The 23,358-nt window shown below is 42.3% G+C and overlaps 1 protein-coding gene across 1 annotated transcript; it reads left to right on the forward strand.

Annotated features, from left to right (window-relative positions):
- Positions 1–18,921: 18,921 nt before the first annotated feature.
- Positions 18,922–22,685, forward strand: LOC147617890 (uncharacterized). Its single transcript, XM_086775594.1, has 4 exons — positions 18,922–19,185; positions 21,717–21,795; positions 21,875–21,963; positions 22,183–22,685. The coding sequence occupies exons 1-4, from the start codon at positions 19,048–19,050 to the stop codon at positions 22,405–22,407; spliced, it is 531 nt and encodes a 176-aa protein (XP_086631720.1). The 5' UTR covers positions 18,922–19,047; the 3' UTR covers positions 22,408–22,685.
- Positions 22,686–23,358: the final 673 nt, after the last annotated feature.

Below are 23,358 nucleotides of genomic sequence, written 5' to 3' on the forward strand. Positions count from 1 at the left end.
TTAAAAAGAGGGGTAAGGTTGATCAAGATGACCAAGTTTATTCCAACTGAACATCTGAGCTTGCTAGCTCTTTATCAAACATCTCTACAAACTACATGGCCTACCTGTAGATATAGTGTCTGATAGAGATAGGACGTTCAATAGTCCTTTTGAAGGGAAATCTTCAAAAAGTTAGAAACTACTCTAAGTATGAGTACGACCAACTATCTGTAGCTTAATGGTCAAGTCAATCAAGTGCTAGAGGATATGCTTTGTGTATGAGTTAGCAAACAAGCAACCCAATTGGAAGGAGTTCCTGCCATATTGAAATTTTCTTAGATTAATTTAAAAAATTTAGTGATTGGATTTACTCCATTTATTTTAATATATGGATTCCAATCAGGTCTCCTATAGTCGTAGAGCTATAGATGGTAGCATAGCCTATAAACTTGAGTTGCCATAGAGCTCTCTAGTTTATCCGATTTTTCCTAACAATGTGAAAAACAGTGGTCCACCCGAGGGACAAAATAGTTCGTCCTAAGATTTGGTTGAGTTCTTGGAGCCACAATCACGTCCACATGAATCAAAGATGATTCTTGGGTTCAGAGATCAAATTAGGAGGTATACTATGTATTGATAGGCGCATGCTAAGTGGAAGGATAGGAGGCCGAGGAAGCCTCAACATGGAACCAACTAAAAAAGAGGAACCATCTAAGAATGTTTACCAAATCTTTGCCTCGGTTTGTTTTCATGGACGAAAACTATTCTTAAAGGGGGTGGGGGGGTAATGTCACATAGCATATAATGGCACATGTGAGAGCTCGACCAGATGCGGAGCCCAAATGTTAGAGTGTGGACGGCAAGTGTATCCGGGGTCTAGGGGTGAGGACACACCGATCGAAGCACCAAATGGTCATAGAGCTAGGCAGGCTAATGAGATGACCGAGCGGCCAGAAGATCGGACAGTTGGGTGGTGACTAAAGCTTAAGACTGGCTAAGGCAAACTCTAGGGGATGTGACAGCCAAAGTCCACCAGCAAAGCTGAGCATGGTAGCATCCAAGCTTTTCACGTGGATCACTACAAGACATTGCTGCCATACACGCGATAAGTTACGGGCGCATGTATGGTCGCGCATGTATTTGAATAGTATCGAGCGCGTGTATATTGGCATCTAAATTCGCGTGTATTAAACTTTAAGTAACGCGTTTACCAGTGCGTGTATAAGCACGTGTATATACACGCAATTATACATGCATCAATACACGCATCAATACACGCTTTATTTAGAAAAACTAAATTCCTTTACAAAATAAAAAACTATTTTCTTTAAACCATCTCGTAGTACATTACAGTATATATCATTACACAATCCCACTACATGCATTTACAACAATGAAATATATTCAAAAATAAATCATGAGATAATTAAAAGACAACATATACAATAGAAATGTCATCAATTTAGAACGATATAGTGATGGATTGGTTAGGGTTGGATCTCATCTTCAATAAGATCCATCCTTGCCAAACGATCAACATCAATATCCATTTGATCAATTTGTAAGGCTACGATTAAATTTATTCCACTATCGGTATTCTGTCCATTGATAATGGTATCGATGTCCTGATCATCCTCATCAACATCACCATCATCCTCAATGGTAGGGTCATTCTCATGATCATGAGAAATAGCATGCTCATCCTCATTATCATGAGCATCTCTTATTTCTTGATCATCGATCACAACATCTTTATTAGCATGTTCGACATCATCTTCATTGCGGCTTGTTACATCCTCCATATGCTCCATATCAGTGAATGTATTATATATCACTTTGGAACGTGGTGCAATAGGGATGACGTACCACCATTTAATGTCATGCACCATTGGCAGATAGATAACCTGCGCAAATACACATACTGCAGTAATTAATCAGCATATCAAAAGTCAAGGGGTATGCGAGCTTAGATAAATATGTACATGAAACACATTAGTAAAAAAATGCATACCTGCTCACATTGTTGTGGCAATAGGAGCCTATCTTTCTTTGTTTGCCAAAACGTTGTAGAGTCAATAGTTACATAGCCACTTGCATGGCATTTTATCATTGCATTAGGCCCTTTTTCCACCACGTTCATTTGCCATTTGACATCTAAAACATACACAAAGAAGCGACGAAAGTGAAGCCTAAATATGTCGGATTGTGCCACAATAATCATCCATTTTTCCATTAGCTCCCTCAAAGCTACTAATGACACCGCAATCTTGTGTATTCCTCTTTTCATCAATTCTTTGTGTTCGAAAATGCTTGCCTTCACACCATATAGCATTGAACATAGTGCACTGGACCAAAATAGAAGCAATATTTGTGTAAGCAATGTGAATAAATATTAAAAGCAAATCACTTACAACTAATGCAAAACATTAGTTCTATGTACCTTTAACATGCATCGTCGTGCATACTCCCATTCTTCCACCATGATATGTAGCCCCTCGTTGCTCTCTCTGCTCTCTCCATTTCCTCATGCAACCAATCAACATGGATATTATTCGGAAGTGTTGCTAGATGCTTAGGGTACGCCTTACGAGAGCCATGTTGCCTCCGAAAGAGAGCTCTTTTTGCTTGCCTTTTTGTCTTTGCATTCTCATATCTTGTAACCCATCTGCTCATCACATCACTATTAAGGATGCAAGTGAAATTGAGATCATCAATCAATGTTCTGTCAATTACTTTACTCTGTGCTTTTTCTTGAGGCACAATAGAGGTCATCCTCAAGTCCTCTTCATTGCTCCATAGTCGTGGCAAAGAGCTGTCCACCCGACCAAGAAATTCTGAAATATATACAAGAGACTCTTGTATCAACCAATCCTCGGCCATGCTTCCTTCGGGCCTTGCACTTTGCCTCACAAAGTCTTTTAAGCTCTTCATGAAGTGCTCTAGGAAGAACATCCAACGTGCATGCACAGTGCCACATAAAGCAATTTTGTCCACTAAATGCACAATGAGATGTAGTTGACTTGTGAGAATGGTTCGCGAAAAACTTTCCTCTACCAAACAAACCACCTCCACTGCCATAACACGCACATCATCCAACGTGGCTGGATCAATTGCTTTGGAACTAACATATCTGAAAAATAAATGAATAGTACGTTATACCTCATGCCCACATTTATTTTGCAAGGTATAATGAAGGGTGATCTGACATGGGTTTTACATACCTCACAAGCTGCCCATCTTATAAATACATTTTTTCAAACTCTTATTTGAACAATAGTCGATGCTAGTAGGTAGTATGAACTGCGTACATAAGAGTACATGTATATATGGTTTATGGCATTACAAAATTTAATGTCAACGTACAAGACTTAGAAAACACTTACTTGGAGCATCTTGTGCCAATCGTGAGACTTCAACCCATATAGTTGCTCAACGCCTCTTTTCTTAGTGGTTGTAAAGGCCCCCTTCAATGATCTCATGCATCCAGTGGAAGTACGCAAAGTGGTGATGGCCTGCTTTACCTGTTTCTCCTCTTTCTTTGATATAATCCATGGTGCAGGCAGAAGACGAACGTGCCCACCCTCCTCTCGTGGCCAAGCTTGACGCATACGTCCTGCGACTCGCAAGTCCTCCTGTGCGCTAACATTGTCTTGTTTACCAATAACATGTTCCCAAATACCAGATCCCACATTCTTGAAGATGTGCATGGGATCAAGAAGATGGTTGATCTTAAGATGGGTCCAATATGGTAGCTGAAAAAAATGGAGTACCTACACAAGGGATTGCTCTATGTGATCTTTAATCCAATTAGAGACTACACAAAACAAGATTGAAAAACATTACTATACTTGTTCATGCCACCTGGAGAAAGAATATTTGTAGACTCCCAAATACGCTTTCAATCTTTTGCACGAAGTGTTTGTGGAGGAATGTTACTCTTACTAGCAACATATTTAGGATGATCTGACCGGAGAAATTGATGATGATTATCAAATATGGTCTTACACAAATCGTCAGCATACTCATGTACTAACAAAGGGCCACAAACAGGACATGCATGTTTACCCGATGTTTTCAAACTTGTTAAAATATAAATAAAAGTTAGAATAATAAAGTCAATAGTTATAATTAATATAGCCAATAGTATTAGAGTAGGGAGGTAATTAGAATTCTTACTAGAACAATCGATGTATCCTAGAAAGTCATGCATCGTCCACATCAACACTACTTTTAAGTCGAAGTGTCAAGAGGAGGGAGACCTACTAATGTCCACCACCGCAACACCTCTCCATAGTTCCTCCAACTCATCAATCAATGGTTCGAGATAAACGTGTCAAGAGGAGGGAGACCTACTAATGTCCACCACCGCAACACCTCTCCATAGTTCCTCCAACTCATCAATCAATGGTTCGAGATAAACATCCATATGCTTGACTTTATGTTTCCCTGGAATTAGAAGGGATAACATAAGATGTCCCTTCTTGATCGCCATTGATGGTGGAAGGTTGTAATTCACCAACACAACTAGCCACACACTGTATGTGGTGCTTTTGAAACCAAATGGATTCACTCCATCCATACCTAGGCCAAGTCTCAAGTTTTTGGGCTCTGTTTTGAAGCTGGGCCACTCATCTTCAATATGCTTCCAAGCAGGAGTGTCTGCGGGAATTCTCGACATGCCATCATCCAATCGATGTGAGGAATGCCATGACATGAGCTCTGCTATGGATTTACACTTGAACATGTGTTTGATGCGAGGAATTATAGAAAAGTGTCGCCGCAAGACTTTACGAGGTACATCAAAACTCTTCACATCTGTTTTATACCTTGCTTCACCTCAAGTGGGACAATGTCGAGCCTCCTTATGCATCCCACGAAAGAGAATGCAATCATTGATGCATGCATGTATACATGCGATCATAATCCAATCCTCCAAGAGATGTCACATAGCGCCTCGCTATGTCTCTTGAGGTGGGTAGTCTATTTCCCTTTGGAAGCATGTTTGATAATAGCCTGCATCCAATATCATCAATTAGTCCTAAACCCTAAACCCTAAACCACTAATTCAAATTTGCAAGTTAGAATGCTTACTTCAATAATGCGTCAAGGCTTGCATTGCTCCATCCATAAACTGTTTGTATATTGAGTAGTTCAAGTGAAGCACGTAAAATAGAGAACGTGCACCCTTAAAAACCGGTGTTGATGAAGCCTTGTAAAGATGCTCTTGTTCCATATCATCGTCGTCCATACCTTTGGGATCATCCCTAAAAAGATACCACACCATATCATCAAACACTTCGTCTTCAACAACTTCGTGGGGTGCAGGGCTATTGTCATCCCTTTTCCACTCATCTCTGACAATAGATCCCGAAGCTCCAACATCATCTCATCGACGCTTTGCGTGCTCTCGCCGCGCGTAGGGCACCATGTTAGGATGTGGTACTGCATCCTGCTTCAATTAGAGTATATATATATTACAACTCCATTACTTTAATTTGGATACCATGAGTCATTTGAATACTATCATTTGAATACTACTCACCTCTAAACCTGTTTGATTCCATTCTCCATACATGGAGATGTGATTCACAGTAATTCGACGCGCTCGTACAATGCATCCTTGACATCGATTACACATACACGATCCTTTGTCCCAACCACACATCGCGATTACGATGATGCATTGTCTCATCCTCACCAGAACTGCTTGAGGAGGTTGATGACATCCTATGTACAAAAGAGTAAACACAAAATCATAATCAGTTTTCAATTACACTATAAAAAATGCGTGTAATAACGCGGCTATATCCTCAAAATCACGTGTATCAACGCGGCTACATCCTAAAAATCGTGTGTATCAACGCGGCTATATCCTCTTCTTCACGTATATAAACGCAGCTAAATTCTAAAAATCGTGTGTATAAACGCGGCTACAGCCTAAAAATCGCGTGTATAAACGCGGCTGATTTATTCTAAACGTAAAAATACACGCGCTTTTACACGCGACGACCTGTCCATATCTAAAAATAACCCGCCTTCTCCAAATAAACATTTTCAAACTCAAGATTTGCTCTCCTTCGTCGCCGCCTCTTCCAACAGAGCACTAAACCTAAGTGCAAGGAGCAGACAAGGAGCACACACGGGTGAAGAAAACCAGCCAAAAAGAAGACTCACTTTTTCAGAGATGAGTTAGTTTGTCCTTTGTCTTGTCTCTTTCCTTCCATTTGTTTATGCTATTGTCTCTTTCCTTTATGCATTTGTTTCCGTCCTTCTCCTTCTCTGGTTGCCATCTGGTTGAACGATTGTGATAGTGGGCGACAGTGGGCTTTTTATAAGTATGATTTGTCGGAGGTTGGTCGCTTTCAAAAAAATTTTTTCCACAAGCCGCGTGTAGGAACGTGTATGCCTACGTGTATGCTGTCTGCATAGACTTTCACGGGCATATACACGCGTTTTTTGACGGGTGTATACACGCATTTTTTGACGGGTTTATACACGCAATTGTGTTTCACCCATGCTTGCTATCTAGGTTCTTCAGAGAGATAATCCCATCTGCATATGGCTTGCCTTCACAAAATCATATGTGCTAGCTTGCATTTGTGCTTTGATGCAATCATGTATATACTTTTATTTTTGCAGATTCTTTATGGATCTAGGTTCTTCATCCGATCCATTTGCGTACAGCAATTGGCTGATGGAGATGCTAAATCATTTTGGGCGCCATCCTGGTCCAGTTGAGCTTACAGAGTACATGTATGCCCATCCCCCTCCTTCCATGCCTGGTATCTATACCCGCCCGCGAGTATCCAGATCACTCCACTGCCGTCTATGCCTACGAGTCCGTTGATACAGCATGCACCTTCTCCTCTTCCACGCCCACCGAGGAGACATACCCCGTCCCAGACACACTCACGCACACCCTCCCAGGCACCGTCACGTCAGGGCTCACAGCCACCATCATGTACTCCCTCAGAGCCACCGTCACGTCAGGGCTCACAGCCACCGTCACGTAGACAATCCCCCAGTCTCGTCGTGACTCCACCCGCAGCAATAGGAAGAGTGGGAGTGGAGGATGCGGCGGGTGCTTTGGTGGGGGAGGTAGTAGGGCACGGTGAGAGAGGAGATAGAGGGAGAAGAGTTAGAGGAGATAGAGGGAGAAGAGTTAGAGGAGACAGTGAGGATGAGGAGGAGATGAGAGAGGTGGAGGGAGTGATCTGCTATGATGTGACGGATAGGGGCGGGATAGTGATGGATGTGAGGGGGAAAGAGGTAATGGAGTACATGCGTGGGGTAGTATCAAACTTGTATAGAAATTGTTTTATTAGATTTAAAGATCAAAATAGCCGATTAGTTGCGGAGGTGATAGATGCTGTACATAGTCGGTACCCCAATCCCCCACATGCGACATTCTCGGATGTATGGGGAAGGACGCGAATAAGGGAGATCTTAAGTAATAAAAGATCTCACCTTAAGAAACTCGCGTACGATGATGGGCTAAATGTAGCTGCGTGTGGCTATCCTGCCGAGAAACCTGCCATTGCGCACAAACGCGAGTGGAAGGAGGCAAAGAAACGAGCAGAGGGTGGCGTGAAGAGCAGGCAGCATGTGGAGGCACGACAGATCCAGATGGAGACCATTGGATCTTCGCATTTCGGATCTGGCGGCGTTGAGTCATGGGAGGCAGAGTTCGTAAGTATCTTGCCACTTTCTTTGATTGTTTACTTAATTCATTAACTGTGTTGATTATGATACAGCGACGACAGGTTACGGGGAGGAAACCCACAGCCCACGATACTGGGTATGCTCGCCGGCATAGCAGACGTGACACGTGGGCCATCTTCAGAGTCGAGGGACGTATTACGGACGCGCAGTTTGAGATGGCCATGAGACCATACGGTCGACAGGTACTTGAAAACTCTAAATGAATGATTTTGGTTTATTGAATTACATATATATATATACTTATATACTATATATTACTTGAATAGGCACAAGCTACTGATGATCCACCCGCCGCCACTGCAGAGGGTGGACATGAGCAGGTGGACGTGAGCACTACTCATCAGACATTCCGACCGATGTGAGCTCATCTGATCATGGAGGGAGCACCGAGTCATCATCTGGGTCTGAGTAGTACTCAGACTTATAGTATCACATTCCATATTGAGGATGTGGTTGTATATATATTTTTGTAACTGAAGCCATGGGCTACTTCGACATATGGACTCTCTTGTATATATGTGTACACATAAAATTTTGATAGTAATATTGAATCGTGAATCGATAGTATTGCATTCATGTCTGTCTTGAATCGTGTATTGACAATGTATGCATTCATGTCGTTCTTGTCTTAAATCTTCCTCGTGGATGGTCCAATGCACCCAAAAAAAATCCAGAGAGTGTTATTGGGTGCTGGAATGCTGGAAAAGCATTCAGGTACCAAATAGCACTCTCTGGATTTTTTTTTGCTCTCTGTTCGCGTGTATAGACGCGTCAACTCTGCAAAAAGTCGCGTGTATATACGCGGATACTCTGTGAAATGCGCATGTATAGACGCGTTGACTCTGGAAAAGTCGCGTGTATATACGCGGATAATCTGTGAAATACGCGTGTATAAGCGCAGCTAAACTGACAAAACGCGTATATACACCCTCCTATCAGCGCGTCTAAGTGGAGCTAAACTGACAGAATGCATGCCCGTGTATTAGCGCGTCTGACTATTCCTATACACTCGCTTTTACACGCATGTCTCTGGCCGCGATGATACACGCGTTGATACACGGGCCCGTTACTTTTTTTCCACAAGTCATTTTTAGCGGCTAGGAGCGCGGGTATGAGCCCGATCCCTTGTAGTGGATGGGCAAACGATTCTTTGCCCCCTCACCATCCGCTGATGAGCACATACACAGTGATAAAAAAGCACAAAACCCAAAATGTCAAAACTTAACTAAAAACACTGCACATGTACACACCTTTGGGCACGTACATGCACACACATCGAACGGCTCGTGTGTGCTTACACACTTTTATTTGCATGTGCACCCACATGTGCGCCACACCCTACGTGTGCATATTCACTTGCACATTAATTCACATGTACACCTACACGTGCACACACACTTTCATTCGCACATTCATCTGCACGTGCACACACATACATACATACATTTGCACTTTGTCTCAGTACGCAGGTGCACCGCCCTCCCATTTGCACCATGCATGCACACCCATTTGCATGTGCACATAGCTTTACACACGCATGTGTGCACACACCCTTACACCCATGTGCAAATCACACTAATTGCACGCGCGTTCTTATTATTGTTTCTTTTTCCCCAAAAAAAACCCTATTTCTTTTCTTTTTTCTAAAAAACAATTCATTAATTAATAAATTAGTTTAAAAACAAAACAAAAGGTCAAAACCAATAATTATTTGTTTATTTAAAAAAATGTGACGTCGGCCCCGCCCAATGATGATAATATTATTCTTTGGCGGCGTGGCCCCCTCGCGTACCCCCTCGCAGCCTGCGTCCCAATGCCCCCCTTCTCCCCCGCAGGCCAGGCCTACACAGTTGCCGCCCCCTTCTCCTCGATCTTGTTGCAGCAGCAATTCCTTTGTTTCAAGCCAGGAGCGCATGCTGGCGGGTCTGGCCATCGTTGGAAATACCATCTTCAAATCCACCAGTGATCGAATCAACGCACAATCAACATGTGATGTCCCCGGAATCATGTTCTTGATGAACTCACGATGGCCAGGCGCATCAATGACAGTGCACACTTCAACGTGGTCTCAATCTTCCACAGAGCAATGGCGACTGTAATACACACTCATGCTCAGCGTGAGCTTGCCAAGGACCCAGGGATCGCTTGTTCATGTCGACATCCTCTTCTTGAACCTGTCAATGACGCGCATGTCAAGCTTATAGATTAGGTGACGGACTTCCCCTAGTCGGCATGTTCCTTACCCGTAGCTGCAGTAGCGAGAAGAAGACGGTGCTGCATGAAGCTGGCGAGCAGCAGAGCTGTCGGCGACAAGGCAGGAGAAACGGGCGGCTGCGGAGGAGAAGGGCGTAGCTGCGGGGCGGCAAGACGTGTACAAGATTGGTGATATTGGAATGCAGGCCATGTGTTTGTCTTGAAAGAAGCGCAGGCAGTCATTGCTACTGACTGGTCCTTACATCAACTGGATCTAAAAAATGCATTTCTACAAGAGGTTTGCTTTTCAAGCATATCTAAAATCTGAAGTATCATGTGTTTTGTTCTAGAGTGTGATTGTGAAGTAAGCTAGGTCTCAAGCTATTGTACAGAGAGGGGGAGGGCACGGCCTTCCTCGACTTCATCACCAACCACTTTCTTTACACAAGCCTAGCTTACAAGCATGAAACATCCGGTTCTTGGCAATAACCATGCAACTCTAATTGTCGCACGGCAACATTGTCACTCCAACACACATGTCTCCTAAGACCCCAACCAGATTGCTTCACACGAAGCAAAGCATCCTACCTTGTACTCAACCTTTGCAGAAGAAAGTGTCACTGTTGGCTGTTTGTTTCTGATTCAGGATTTAATTCCAAACCCAATAAGATAACAGTAAACTAGAAACTAATTATCTGCTACTATCACAATCTCTAGTCCAATAATCTAAGTCACAAAATCCAGTCAAGGAATTGTTCGATTTGTAATAAGTGATGCCATACCCAATGGTATCTTTAATGTATTTTTACACCCATATCATTCCCTTCCAATGGCTCTCTCGGGGTTGATTTGAGAACTTGATAAGCACACCAACTGCAAACTTGATGTCAGACCATGTATTGCATAGGAAGATCAAACTCCCCACCACCAATTTCTTGTACTCCTTCATATCCACTAGTTGAGAAGCACTCCTTCATATCCACTAGTCGAGAAGCATCTTCAATAGAAAGCTTCGCATCAACCTCCATGGATGTAACCATTGGCTTGCACTCAGCCATGTCAAATACCTTCATAATTTCTACTCCATACTTTAACCAAAAACTGAAGATTCCATCTAACTCTTGCCAGACCTCTATCCCCAAATAGAAATACATAAGTCCAACGCCTATCATATCAAACTCTGAACTCAACATCTCTTGTGTTTGCTAGCTCTTCTCTTCATGGTTTCCGTCATAATAAGGTCGTCTACATATAGAAAAATGATCATATACCTGTCTTTCTTATAGAAAATATACATTTGATGGGTATTTAAAAAAATGAATACCTATAAAGAAAGCATCTATTTGTTGGTACCATGTCTAAGGGAATGCTTTTTGGAGTCTGTACATTTTGTTTTCTAAATTGGGTATCTCAAACCCGAGTGACTGTGCCACTCCTTGAGATGGCCATTTAAAAATACTTGCTTCATATCCATTTGCGCTATTGGCCACTCCATAAGCGGCCAAGGTAAGTACTATTAAAAAGCACAAATCGGGCTCTTCTAAATTAAATAACTTCCTAATGAGAGACTAATCCTATTGTAATGATAAGTCTAATAAAACACGATAAGTATAACTAATTTAAGGTGGGTGATATCTATGATTACACATGATGACATGAGTGTGTGCTAATTAAGATTTAGACTCAAGGATCAGAACTTGTACTCATAGAAAGACTTGAGATGTGCTTCACATTCCATTTCTTTAAATGACTCCCTTTTATATGAGGTGTATAAATTTTCCTTGTTAGCTTATGTGGGATTATCCTTGCTTTTTCATGTGGCTAGTTGGTTGTCACTTCTACTCACTCCCTATCTTCCTTGTGCATGGCATTGCATTTCTAAACACCCCTCTTGTGTGTGTCATATTCTTAGGCTACTCCAAGGTGGTTGGATCCTGTGTGCCATATTCTTAGGCTACTCCAAGGTGGTCGGATGCGAGGTTTCCAACTTTAGTACCCCCATGGGTGCATAAATTACTACTCTCAGGTGGTCAGGTTTGGTTACAACTCCTACACCTCTGCATTCATATGCTACTTAAGGTAGATGTGGATAATGAGATGGGTGTCTACTCATTTGGTGACCCCTTTACAACATTTGGAATAGAACACAGTGAAGTTCTTTGTTGCTTGCTTATGCTTGTTGTTGGTGACTTGCTCTTCCTTTCTTTGATGTTGATGTTGTGGTAGCCTCTTTGGTTGCTATAACCTTGACTCCACTTCTCTCTTCTTATCGAATGATGAGATCCTAGCTTTCTAGAGTGTCCACCTTTTGGCATTGTCTTCTTCATTGTGTCTTTGGTATAGACCTCATCATTATTGCCACTTATACTTGTTGCTGCTTTTGTAAAGAGTTTTCTTGATGGTGTTTTTATTGTTGATGATAATCTTGTCATTGTGGAAGCATTTGTTGATGCCATTAAGACATACACATTTAGTACATATGATGCACATGCATTAAATTTTGTTGCTACTTCTCTCTTTCTCACATACCCCCACATGAAATGCTACTTTTTTTTTGTTGAGTGTCGATTGCACACTGATTATGCCTTGCTACACCACCTTATTGTGTTCTTTGCTTGGGCCATAGATTGTTATCGCCTCCTCCGTGCTCTTTCTCTCTATAGATGAAGACGGTTTCTTTGTGGGCTACCTTTGAGTTGTTGCTCTATCGGTTAGTCTCCTCGCTGTTTTGCCTATGAAGAATGCAAACAAAGCTTCTCCTATAGATGTTATTCCTATAAACAAAACCTTTGGGATACACTCTTTAGCTCTTATCACCATTTGGTCATTTAATGAAGATGCATCTCTCTCTTTCTTCTTTCCCTAGACAATGTACAAGGTTTTTGAAAGAAAACTCTAATAATTTCTTAAACCTCATGGCCAATGGAAGACTACTATTGATACTAAATCAAACATTATGAGCTGAAACTAAGCTAGGAGAGCTAGACCTAAGCTCTTATACCATGATAAAGAACAGAGATGGAGCTCTCCTAAACAAAATAACTTCCTAATGTGATACTAATCCTATTCTAATGATAATAACTTCCTAATGTGATACTAATCCTATTCTAATGATAATACTAATTAAACATGATAAACATAAGTAATCTAAGGTGGGTGATATATGCGATTACCCATGGTGATGAGTGTGTGCTGACTAAGATTTAGACTCAAGTTCAGTTAGGTTACAAGATCAAGACTTTTACTCATACAAAGACTTGAGATGTGCGTCACATTCCACTCCTTAAAATGACCCCTTTTTATGAGGTGAGTACAATTTGGCTTTGTTAGCTTATACAGGATTATCCTTGCTTGCTCATGTGGCTAGTTGCTAGTTTCTTGTCGCTTCCACTCACTCCCTACCTTTCTTGTGCTCCATAGAACCACATTTCTCAACAATACTATACGAATAGTGGTAAATCTAGTTGCGGGGGGGAGGGGGAGGGAACGTCTCTTGAAAGTCAAACCCTTTGACTTGTGCAAAACCCTATCTTGTATTTGTCCAATGTACCATCAGACTTATACTTAGCCTTTTAAACCCACTTGGTGTCAATTGAAAGAATGTGCATAAGCGGAAGCAATTAAACATGAGAGAGAGAAAGATTGCAATCCAGAACAAGAGCTTTATTAGCTTGATATTACAGAGTACAAGAGCCAGCAAATAGGGCAATGTAAGATGATTGAATGATGAATAAAAGAGAGCAACTCTTATATACTTATGCATGAAGCAGGTCCACTGAAGAAACAGGCCGACAAGACCTCCACCACAGCATAAGAAGATGCAATATTTTAACACCCCCTCTTCATCTTGAAGTGTGCAAAAAAGTCAGAAGAAAACTGATGACGAAGGTGCGACCATGGACACCTCAGCATGGCCAGTACTAAGTACACCTCGAAAAATGCACATGTTGTTGTCTTCAAAAAACATAATGCCACTATAAAGAGCAAAAGAAAATCTGCTTGGCTCCAGACTCAAAGTGGAATCGTGAACACATCACATCTAATAACCTCAAACCAATGAACATGGAAAACATCCTGTCCATAGTCTCTGCTGTGACCAATAGTTCTGGAACTCATCCGAACCATGAAAGAAACTTGGTTGATTCTGGAACTCATCCATACCATCAACTGAACTTGCCTGTCTTTATACTTGGAACTCTGACACATGGGTCCCATGCTCCAGATTTAATATAAGAGAGCTTTTGAAAGCCCCCTCTCCCGCCCACAAGCCATTTCTGGAAGACAGCATGCGGGGGGATGCCCTTAGGATTAGAGCAGGACACCAGTCATGTTCTCTCCAGTCTGTAAGGCCTTGGGAGATCTGGGGTTATCACTAGACGAGTCTGTGTCAGTGTCCTATGACTTGTCTTTGCCCTTTTTTGAAGACTTGCCCTTGTCCTTGGCTTTGCCTTTGTCCTTTGGCTTGACAGGTGGCCTTTCTTACCACACTTGTAACATCGACTCAGAACTTTCTTTTGCACCATTGCGAGTGCCTGATCAGGTCCAATAGACGATGAAACTTTCAACTTCCCCTATGAAACTAGGATGGATTCCTCTTCTAAGAGGAGAGTACACAGACCATCAAACTCGAGGGAATGTGTTGTGATCTGAACCCGCAAAGCTTGGGAAACCATGTCATAATCTACAGGAAACCTGATGAGGAGGAGAGCAGCTAACTGAGAAGAGGTCAGGGCAGTACCCTTTGACACTAATTGGTCATGGATTACCTTAACCTTCATCACAAACGACTGCATGGAAGTCCCTGCTGTAAACTCCAGAGAAAAGAGCTGACCCAATAGGTTGACAGGCTGCGTTGTAGAGTCCCGTGCATATAGATCTGTCAGCTTTCTCCAAACAGAAGCAGCACAATCCAATGTTTGCACGGCAGGGGAGACCTCTGGTGAGATGGCTCGTACAAGTGCAGAGAGAGCTTTTGAGTCTTGATTCTCCCAAGCTGAAAGTTCTACGAGGAGAAAGGCATCCTCCTGGTCTTGAATCCACTTCCTAGAGCTGGTAGGGCGTTCGGGCTTTCGTTCGTGGCCCTGAACAATCTCCCAGAGTCCCTTGTGTGTGAACCAGACCTTCATCTGTAGCTTCTAGTGATCACAGTTTGAACCACTGAGCTTGTCCTCCTTACAATCCACGTGCTCTCTCAAGCACCTTTCCATAGGATCCAACTAGGGACTAGTAGCCCTCTATGAAGATGCAGGCTGGACAATAGCAAAAGAAACCCAAAACACACCACCGAGAACCTCCTACCAGAAGGGGGAGGGGATCTTGAACACCATATTAGTGAATTTGGGAATTTCCCAATTCCCATTTTTGAATACTTAAAAAAGGGGACATGGATAACATGTTTGTAAATTTCTCAAAACCCTATCATATGACCTATCGTTGGAAAGCGCTTGAAAAATGGAATCTAAAGTGCTCATTTTGGATTAGTGGTGTTCAAGTTATGGATAATCCAAACTTTTGACCACGTGTCCCAAACTTGTGGGAAATTCCCATATTCCCCAATATGGTGTTCTTGGAGGGAGAAGAGCTGATGTGCCACTTGCCAGGCAAAAAATATCCTTCAAGAACCTGCCACAAAATTGATGCCCTTACTAAATTTGCAGCGAGAACTCCTCCACTTGCCTCTGTAGAAGAAAATACAGCTTGGGGGGTGGCCGATAGCAGTAGGAGGGCTTGTAGATAAAAAAAACGCAGCTAATGAAGAAAACGCAGCCACTGTTGAAGTATCCTACATCGTGGAGAATCTAGGGAAGCAAAAAACCCAAGGCATAGTTGAAGAAGGAGAGAGACAGAGAGCAGATTTTGTGCAACAGCCAAAGCCTAAGCGTATGATACCATGAAAGAATGTTCACAAGCGGAAGAAAATAAACATGAGAGAGAGAAAGATTGCAAGCAAGAACAAGAGCTTTATTAGCTTGAGGTTACAGAGTACAAGAGCCTGCAAATTGGGCAATGTAAGATGATTGAATGAATAAAAGGGAGCAACTCTTATATACTTGTGCATGAAGTAGGTCGGTTGAAGAAACAGGCTGACAGGACCTCCAACGATAGCATAAGAACATGCAATATTTTAACATCAACAACCTTCTATTTTATAGAATGATCCATAAGATCCCAAGTGTGGTTTCTTAAAATTAAGTCAAATTCTAACTCCATGGTCCCCCCTCTAGTCTGCTAATGCTTTCTTCAAGCTGGTTGGCTCTTGTACTATCATTATTGAGTAGCCATCAAGGCCATATCGATATTGTGAGTGGAGGCTCTCTTTTACTCCTCTATTCTCTTAGATATGCGACAAGAATAGCTTTCTGGCTTTTCTATGATTGCGCATCGAAGCTTTCCCATCCAAGAGTTGCTTCAACCATTTAGGATATGGCTCCTTACGAGGTGTTGCAAGCTTCTCTTCTTCGTCATTTGAAGAATCCAGCGCTTATGGGGTTGGCTCTGTCATTAGTGGTTGTGTCTGCTGGGCTACTTCTTTGTTGAAGGATAGTGTGGATGGAGCCCTCTCCTCCACTTGATGAGGTTGTTCCTCAAACACCACATCAGGAATGATACTTATCTTCTTTGTCTCAGGGTCGTATAGTTGATAACCCTTTGAATCCATATTGTACCCTAACAAGATACACTTTTTGATGTTGGAATGCCACGGTTTTGGATGAGTCTGGAACATGCATAAAATAGTGACACCCAAATGTCCTAAAATCATCTCCTCCTCCACCAACATTGCACCAAACTTCTCAAAAGTAAGAGACGAGTCATGCACCTAGGTAATCAGTGAGATCACCAAACCATCACTCTCATGCACTTATGTGCGAGCTCCTTGTTAGTCTTAGTGATCCCTATCGCCGCCATTTGATCTTGTAGATTATTTATCTATGATATGAATTGTTTTTTTGATTCTCCATCAAAATGCTTTTTTGTTGCAAGATGATTCTTACAGTTTTGAATCTCTTGTCTAATTTCTTGTCTCGTACTGATTCTTTAGAACTTGCCATGCTTCAAAAGCTGTGGTAGTATGTTGAATCATGGTCATCACCAAATCAGTGATGCTGGTAACGATGGCACATAGTGTATCTACATTCCTTTGCTCCATACCAAAGCGAGAACATGATCTAGCAGTATGATATGTAGTGGATTTTTTGGATCTAAAGTAGGACACAGCCTTGCATGTACCCCTCTTGCTCTTTCCTACAACTCATATGAATGGACCTAATCTTGAACTTCCAAAGAGAGCACATCCATCATCCCCAAAAACATCACGAGGGTGGAGCATTGACAAAATGCTTCTCTAAAAATGCCATATGTCAACACTTTGCATGCTTGCTTTTGATCCAGTTGTCTTATTATGAATGGGCACTTAGATTTTGTAACATGGCACTAAAAAATATAAAGTGGCCCTACCCCCATGCTTAATGTTAAATAAGGAAAGTCTATAGACTTAGTGTAAATAGTTTCTTAAGATTAGTAAGAGGCTGGACCATTTTGAAGTTTTGTCAGCCTAGTGTGAAAACTAGCCATTTGTACATAAGTCAATTTTAACAATAAGCAATAGAGGCTGGACCATTTTTAAGTTTTGTCAACCTAGCGTGAAAACTAGCCATTTGTACGTAAGTCAATTTTAATAATAAGCAATACACAATCATTCCCTTGCAATGGAGGCTAGACCATTTTTAAGTTTTGTCGGCCTAGTGTGAAAACTAGCCATTTGTACACAAGTCAATTTTAACAATAAGTAATACACAATCATTCCCTTGTAATACACAATCAATTTTAACAATAAGTAATACACAATCATTCCCTTGTAATAGTTTACTTGTGAGCTCTTGTCTTATCTCTTCTTGCTTGTTGTCATTGAATCTTGATTTCTTGATGGATGCATGCCAGATAGGTTTTATTGTAGGTTGTCTTCTTGCATTAGCTTCCCCTTTATTCCGCACCTTTTGTGAGAGAGAATTTTCACTAGCATTTTCTAAAGTTATTAGCAGAGGATGAGAGGCCACAACAAACAACAACAGAGCTAGGGGACAGCCTTGTCTTACAGATCTTTTGATTTCAAACCCCCCAACTAGTCTCCCATTTAATGACAACTTAGAGTGTGCTCCAGCTATTAGAGTATAAATACAGGAAACAATCTTGTAACCAAAACCTAGCTTCTCTATCACTGTTGCCACATAGGACCAATGTATTCTATCATAAGTCTTCTCTAGATCTAGTTGGAAGATAACACATTCCCGGCCTGTCCTCTGAGCTATATCATTACCTATCATTGCTGCAAATATATTATCATAGATAGATCTGCATTTAATGAATCCATATTGTTTGTTAGAGATCACCTCTTGTAGAGCTGGGATGATTCTTAGAGCTATGACCTTTGCCAAGATCTTGTAAATAACTGTGAGTAAGGTAATAGGCCTCCAGTGGTTAAAATGAGTACAAGCAGGTTGTTTGGGGATTAACTTTATCATCCCTTCCCTTAGATCATTGCCTAAATCACCTGAGGAAAAAGCCTTCTTACAAGTAGCCCATATCCAGTCTTTCAAGGAGTCCCCCAAGGCTATAAAGAATTCAACTAAAAGCCCATCCTAACCTTGGTATTTCTCCTTGCCCAATTTTTTCCGGGCTTTCTCAATATTAGTCTCTCTCTCCCCCCCTCCAATGCATGCTTTCATTATTCTCTTTATACCACCTGCATTAGAAGGAACCATGCTTGGTGAGAGGAGCTATGTTTGGTGCTTGGGTGGCAAAAGCGGGTGGACGTCGGTCACAACAGTCGGTTTTCTGACTACCTTATATAAGGAAGAACTCCATAGCACTTTGTCAACTCCATCGCTACTGTTTCTGCAGAGGGTGCTTTCTTAGAGTTTCTACCAGAAGTTAGCGTTTCCCATGTCAGAATAACTAGGGTTTTCAGTCTCTTTTCTTCGTTGAATTTAACGCAAGCAAAACCAAGGCTCTGTTTCTTTTTTTCTTTTTTGCCCCGTAATGGCGTTGTGATTTTTTCTTGGCGATGTTTTGAGATGAGTTTTTCTGACGCCTGCAGGTTCTCATATTTTGCCAAGAAGAGGGAGTGTAAGTTGCAGTATTTGGGAAGTCAGGAGTATGCCAGAGAGAGCCATGAGGCGAGGTCTGCCAAAAAGCAGTGAACGACCGGAAGTCATCATCCTTGATGACGATGATGATGAAATCCTCAGGTGTCCCCCGCATCCACCGCAGCCGTGTCCTCCAACTGACGCTCAGGTTTGTGGCCCTCATCATCACCCCCTACTATGGCTTGAGTTTCCTCTCTCAGAGTTTTTTGGCCATGGTGCTCACCTATAAACAAAGACCTGATGTCTTTACATTGCCTGCATGCATGTTGGCCCCCAAAAAACCTACTAAACTTGCACACTTTGGGTTGAACTCATACGTGCCCTTGTCTTCTAATCACTAAGGGTCAGTCAGGGATGATGTATGCCAGGCATGTGCTTCAACATTCGACTCATATCATATGCCTTGCAGAGGAATGCTGCAGTGTTTTAGCGGAGCAATATGGAACTTAAGGCATTAATCCTGTCACTGAATAAATGACAGAGAATATTAGGGATGAGGAAAACGGACATTAGAGGTGGCTGAATCTCCTCTGGAATGACTGGTTATACTACTTAAAAAGGGGATATCACATATACCAATAGCCTCAGCAGGGTTGTGCTTGCCTAATGCTATACACCATATGTCTTATGGATTGGACTGTACGTTTACCTATCACACCCTTTCACGAAGCCTAAGCCTAGAGATTAAAAAAAAAAATCATTCTCATAGAAATGGCCCTTTACCAGAGGTTCAGTTTTAGTGATTTCATACCTCTGAAATATCTTTACTTGTGCCAGGAAATGACAAATATGCACAAATGGTGCCCATCCTGTCGGGGTGATGAGTTCCCTGTTGAAGATGCACTGTTTGTCCTACAGTCCATGTGGGATTTCCACCCACTAGTGTGTCAAGGGTATCTAGACATAAAATTTGAAGGGACAGTACTGCACCCATCCTTTTTGGATGGTGGAGATTCCCTGGGTTATGGGAGTTGTATGGTCAAGATGCGCTTGTTGTCTTGTAGGAGCATTGATGTTTTTTGGTGGCCAAAGGACCATTTGATTGTAGTGTGTAAAGGGAAGTTCTTCTTTTTCCTGGAAAAGAGACTTCTATTAAGTATCGAAAAATATACAAGAGGGAGACTGTAAACCAAACAAGGTGGAAATCTCAACCAATCCAGTACCTTGTGCTGTCAACAAGGTCCCATATGAGTGAGAGTGACAAAGATGCCATAATCCCACACTCATGAATTTGCTGTGCTTTCTCTCCGCAGCCCTCCAACATCCCTAGATTTTGGCCCAAGTGGCCATGATTGTATAGATGATATCACTCCAAATCCTGCCAATGCTTTGTGACTCATAAACCTTCGTTGGCCTCAGTGCATCTAGCCTTTCAAATGTGCCAGGCTGCAGTATTGGCGATAATCTCCCACGCGTTGTTCAATGTCCAACCTTTGTGTTGGGGGGACGTATCTTGACTATGGCATGTCTTGAAGACGGCACTGCCGAGCAACTCGGTGACCGATCATAATGACTAGATCCATGACGTTCCCCTCATACCTGAGCTGTGGGCCTGACTGTGTCAGCCAAATGATGGCAGCAAAAGATATGTAAGCATTCTTCCTCATCCTTCCAAGGAGATGTGCTATCTCAGTCCAAATCCTCTTTGCTTCCCTGCACTCTCATAAGGAATGGTAAACTGTCTCTGAAGCTCCCACACATCTCGGGCATGCTAGGCTAACACCGACAACCAATCTCCAGTGGTTGTGGCAAGGCCACCAAGGAGATAAAGCCAAGTAAAGGAGGATATCTGTGTCCTCTCTTAAGGGTCCCACTACATCCTCCAAAATGTCCTCTGAATGTCAGGTGTGATGCCATAAGCCTACTCTTAGACCATATACCATAAGCTTCCCAATGAGGTCTAAGTGTAGGGAATCTTTGAACGTGTCCTAGAACTAGATGCTTGGTGTTCCACAAGCCTACTCTTAGACCATATACCATAAGCTTCCCAATGAGGTCTAAGAGTAGGGAATCTTTGAACGTGTCCTAGAACTAGATGCTTGGCGTTCCACACAGTAAAACTGAAGAAAGGCATGCTTTTCATGAGGTTGGTAGCATCCCTCCACACCCACTCACTAGGATCCCAATGCAAATACTTGATAGGGAGGCCGCGATACAACCAAAGGCCCCAAACATCTGTGATTATCCTTGTTGTGGGATCAATATAGAAGAACTTCCCTGCTCTGCCAACAATGCTCGCAAGACACACCACTGGGCCCTCGTTGATAACCTGCACATCGCATTTCTCCAAATACCATCCATCTTGTACAGGGAACAAGACTGGGGCATCGTCCTCCCCCGGAGTGGGGAGACCCATAACCTGAAGAGGTACACCTGTCCCGGAGAAAACTCCAAACCACGAGTGATGAAGCCTTTCTAGGAAGGTCCCTATGATCCAGTGGTTGGGTATAGCAGCATCAATCTGCACAAGCCTTTGACTAGTGCCCCTCAAATGCTGTGTAAGCACTCCTCTCTGATCCTCTGTGAGGCTTTTAAACCTCTTCTAATCCAGCACTGTGGGGAAGAGAGTCTCGCAGCCAGCCCACTGAATATGCATGAATGCCGTAGGTTGACCTATGATGCATTGCAACACTGAATATCCCGTGTCTCAGGTAACAGATTGCGCTAATTCTTTTGCAGGCAGGACATTGTGCTTGGCCATTGCGCCATCTGTGTCTACATGCGCCTGCAGATTTGGAGCTACAACTTGGGCATGTTGGTATGTGTTTCTTCTTTTTGTCAAGGTGTAATTTTCATTTTCTTAATCTATGAATATATGAGTACTGGCTTGATTTTAGGCCTTGGACTTGCAAATGGTAGATCAAGTATCACGATTGATCTCACTTCTCCAAATCATGTTATAGGAGAGGGGCACGAAAACACAAGGGTAAGAGATCATTGTTCTTTAGCAACATATTAGGCCTTTAAATATCAGGCCAATAACAGGCTCATCAAGATTTGTGTTTTCAATTCCAAGGTTCGATGAGTATTTTGCATTAAGGGTGGACATTCTCAGGGTTTATTTGATACTATGGCATCTATTGCTATGGTCCCCATACATGATGTGGTTATGGCTTTCTAATGGTCTACTTTTTGGCCATGGCAGAAACGAAAGCTATCAGTTACCCCACAGCCAGCAAAGGAGCTTACCCTCGCATGTCCCATTTGCATGGGCACCATGATAGAGGAGACAACAACAATTTGTGGTCACATCTTTTGCAGCGCATGCATAAAGCAGTCTCTCCAACACCAGAAGAAATGCCCAACTTGTCGGAAAAAGTTAAGAAACTATCAGATCCACAGGATATACCTCCCGGGGAGCACGTTGTAGTTATCTTCTGCTGCCGCCCCCCGTGAGAAAAAAAAGGGGAGGTAAAAGAGCAATGTTGGCACACGTATGCAGTGCCATTGCTTCAGTTTTGTAGGAGGTGAATTCTTGGTTGATTCTTTAATTTTTTTTCTTAAAAGATTTTGCAGGGGCCCCAAAAAAAGTAGCTGGTGCCAGCTGCAGTTTCCTCCTGTGCTTGTTTTTGTATTGGGGTGCTTTGTTGTAGTCAATGCTACTATCCCTATTGACTTCGCTTAATGTATATATATTCATTCCCCTTTTGAAAAGCGTTCTTCTTGATTAATAAGAGAATGTGTGTGTTAGAGAGAGAGAGAGAGCCCTTTTGACTAACTACAGAAGTGCATGATTATCTCTTAATGGCATCACTGCCATGCAATTACCATGAACATCACTATTATCATCATCACCATCACTATCATGACCATGCAGTGACCGCCACCATCATCTCCATCATGATCATGTGATGAAAAAAGGTGCCCCTTGTAGCCTCTCGAGGGTGTGCCAGACACTTGGAAGGCTTTAAGGGGTGCCATTTTTTTTCTTTTTGTGTTAAAGTGCTTTGGACTACTACTCAAGTGCATGATCATCTTTTGATGGCTATGGATGGAATCACTATCATCATCATGACCTCAGACACTTTGCAGCCTTTCGAGGTGTTACCATTTCAAGACCATACCTTGGTTGCCGCATCATGACCAAGCAAGCATGACAGGAACAAGCTTCTTACCATGCTTGTCTTGTGCACCCATGATCATGCAAGCATGAGGAGTTAAAGCTTCATGATCATGCAATTGACAAGACATGTACCCCTCAGAGAAGGCTTTTAGGTTATTGACCATGTATTATCATCGCCAACATAACCTTGCAATGAAAAAAAAGGAATCTCTTTATTGTTCGTGGTTGATAAGGAGATGTTACTTGCTAGATATGTCT

Source organism: Cibotium barometz, chromosome 36, assembly GCF_041138505.1.
Source record: "Cibotium barometz isolate CiBa-2024 chromosome 36, ASM4113850v1, whole genome shotgun sequence".
In the NCBI taxonomy this organism is placed as follows: Eukaryota; Viridiplantae; Streptophyta; class Polypodiopsida; order Cyatheales; family Cibotiaceae; genus Cibotium; species Cibotium barometz.

Bases quoted from the DNA above. Each gene is read 5' to 3' on its own strand.
- LOC147617890 (XM_086775594.1), top strand. From the start codon at position 19,048: ATGCCAGAGAGAGCCATGAGGCGAGGTCTGCCAAAAAGCAGTGAACGA. The intron at 19,186-21,716 runs GTTTGTGGCCCT...ATTCTTTTGCAG, and splicing joins GTCCTCCAACTGACGCTCAG to GCAGGACATTGTGCTTGGCC. The intron at 21,796-21,874 runs GTATGTGTTTCT...GCTTGATTTTAG, and splicing joins GCTACAACTTGGGCATGTTG to GCCTTGGACTTGCAAATGGT.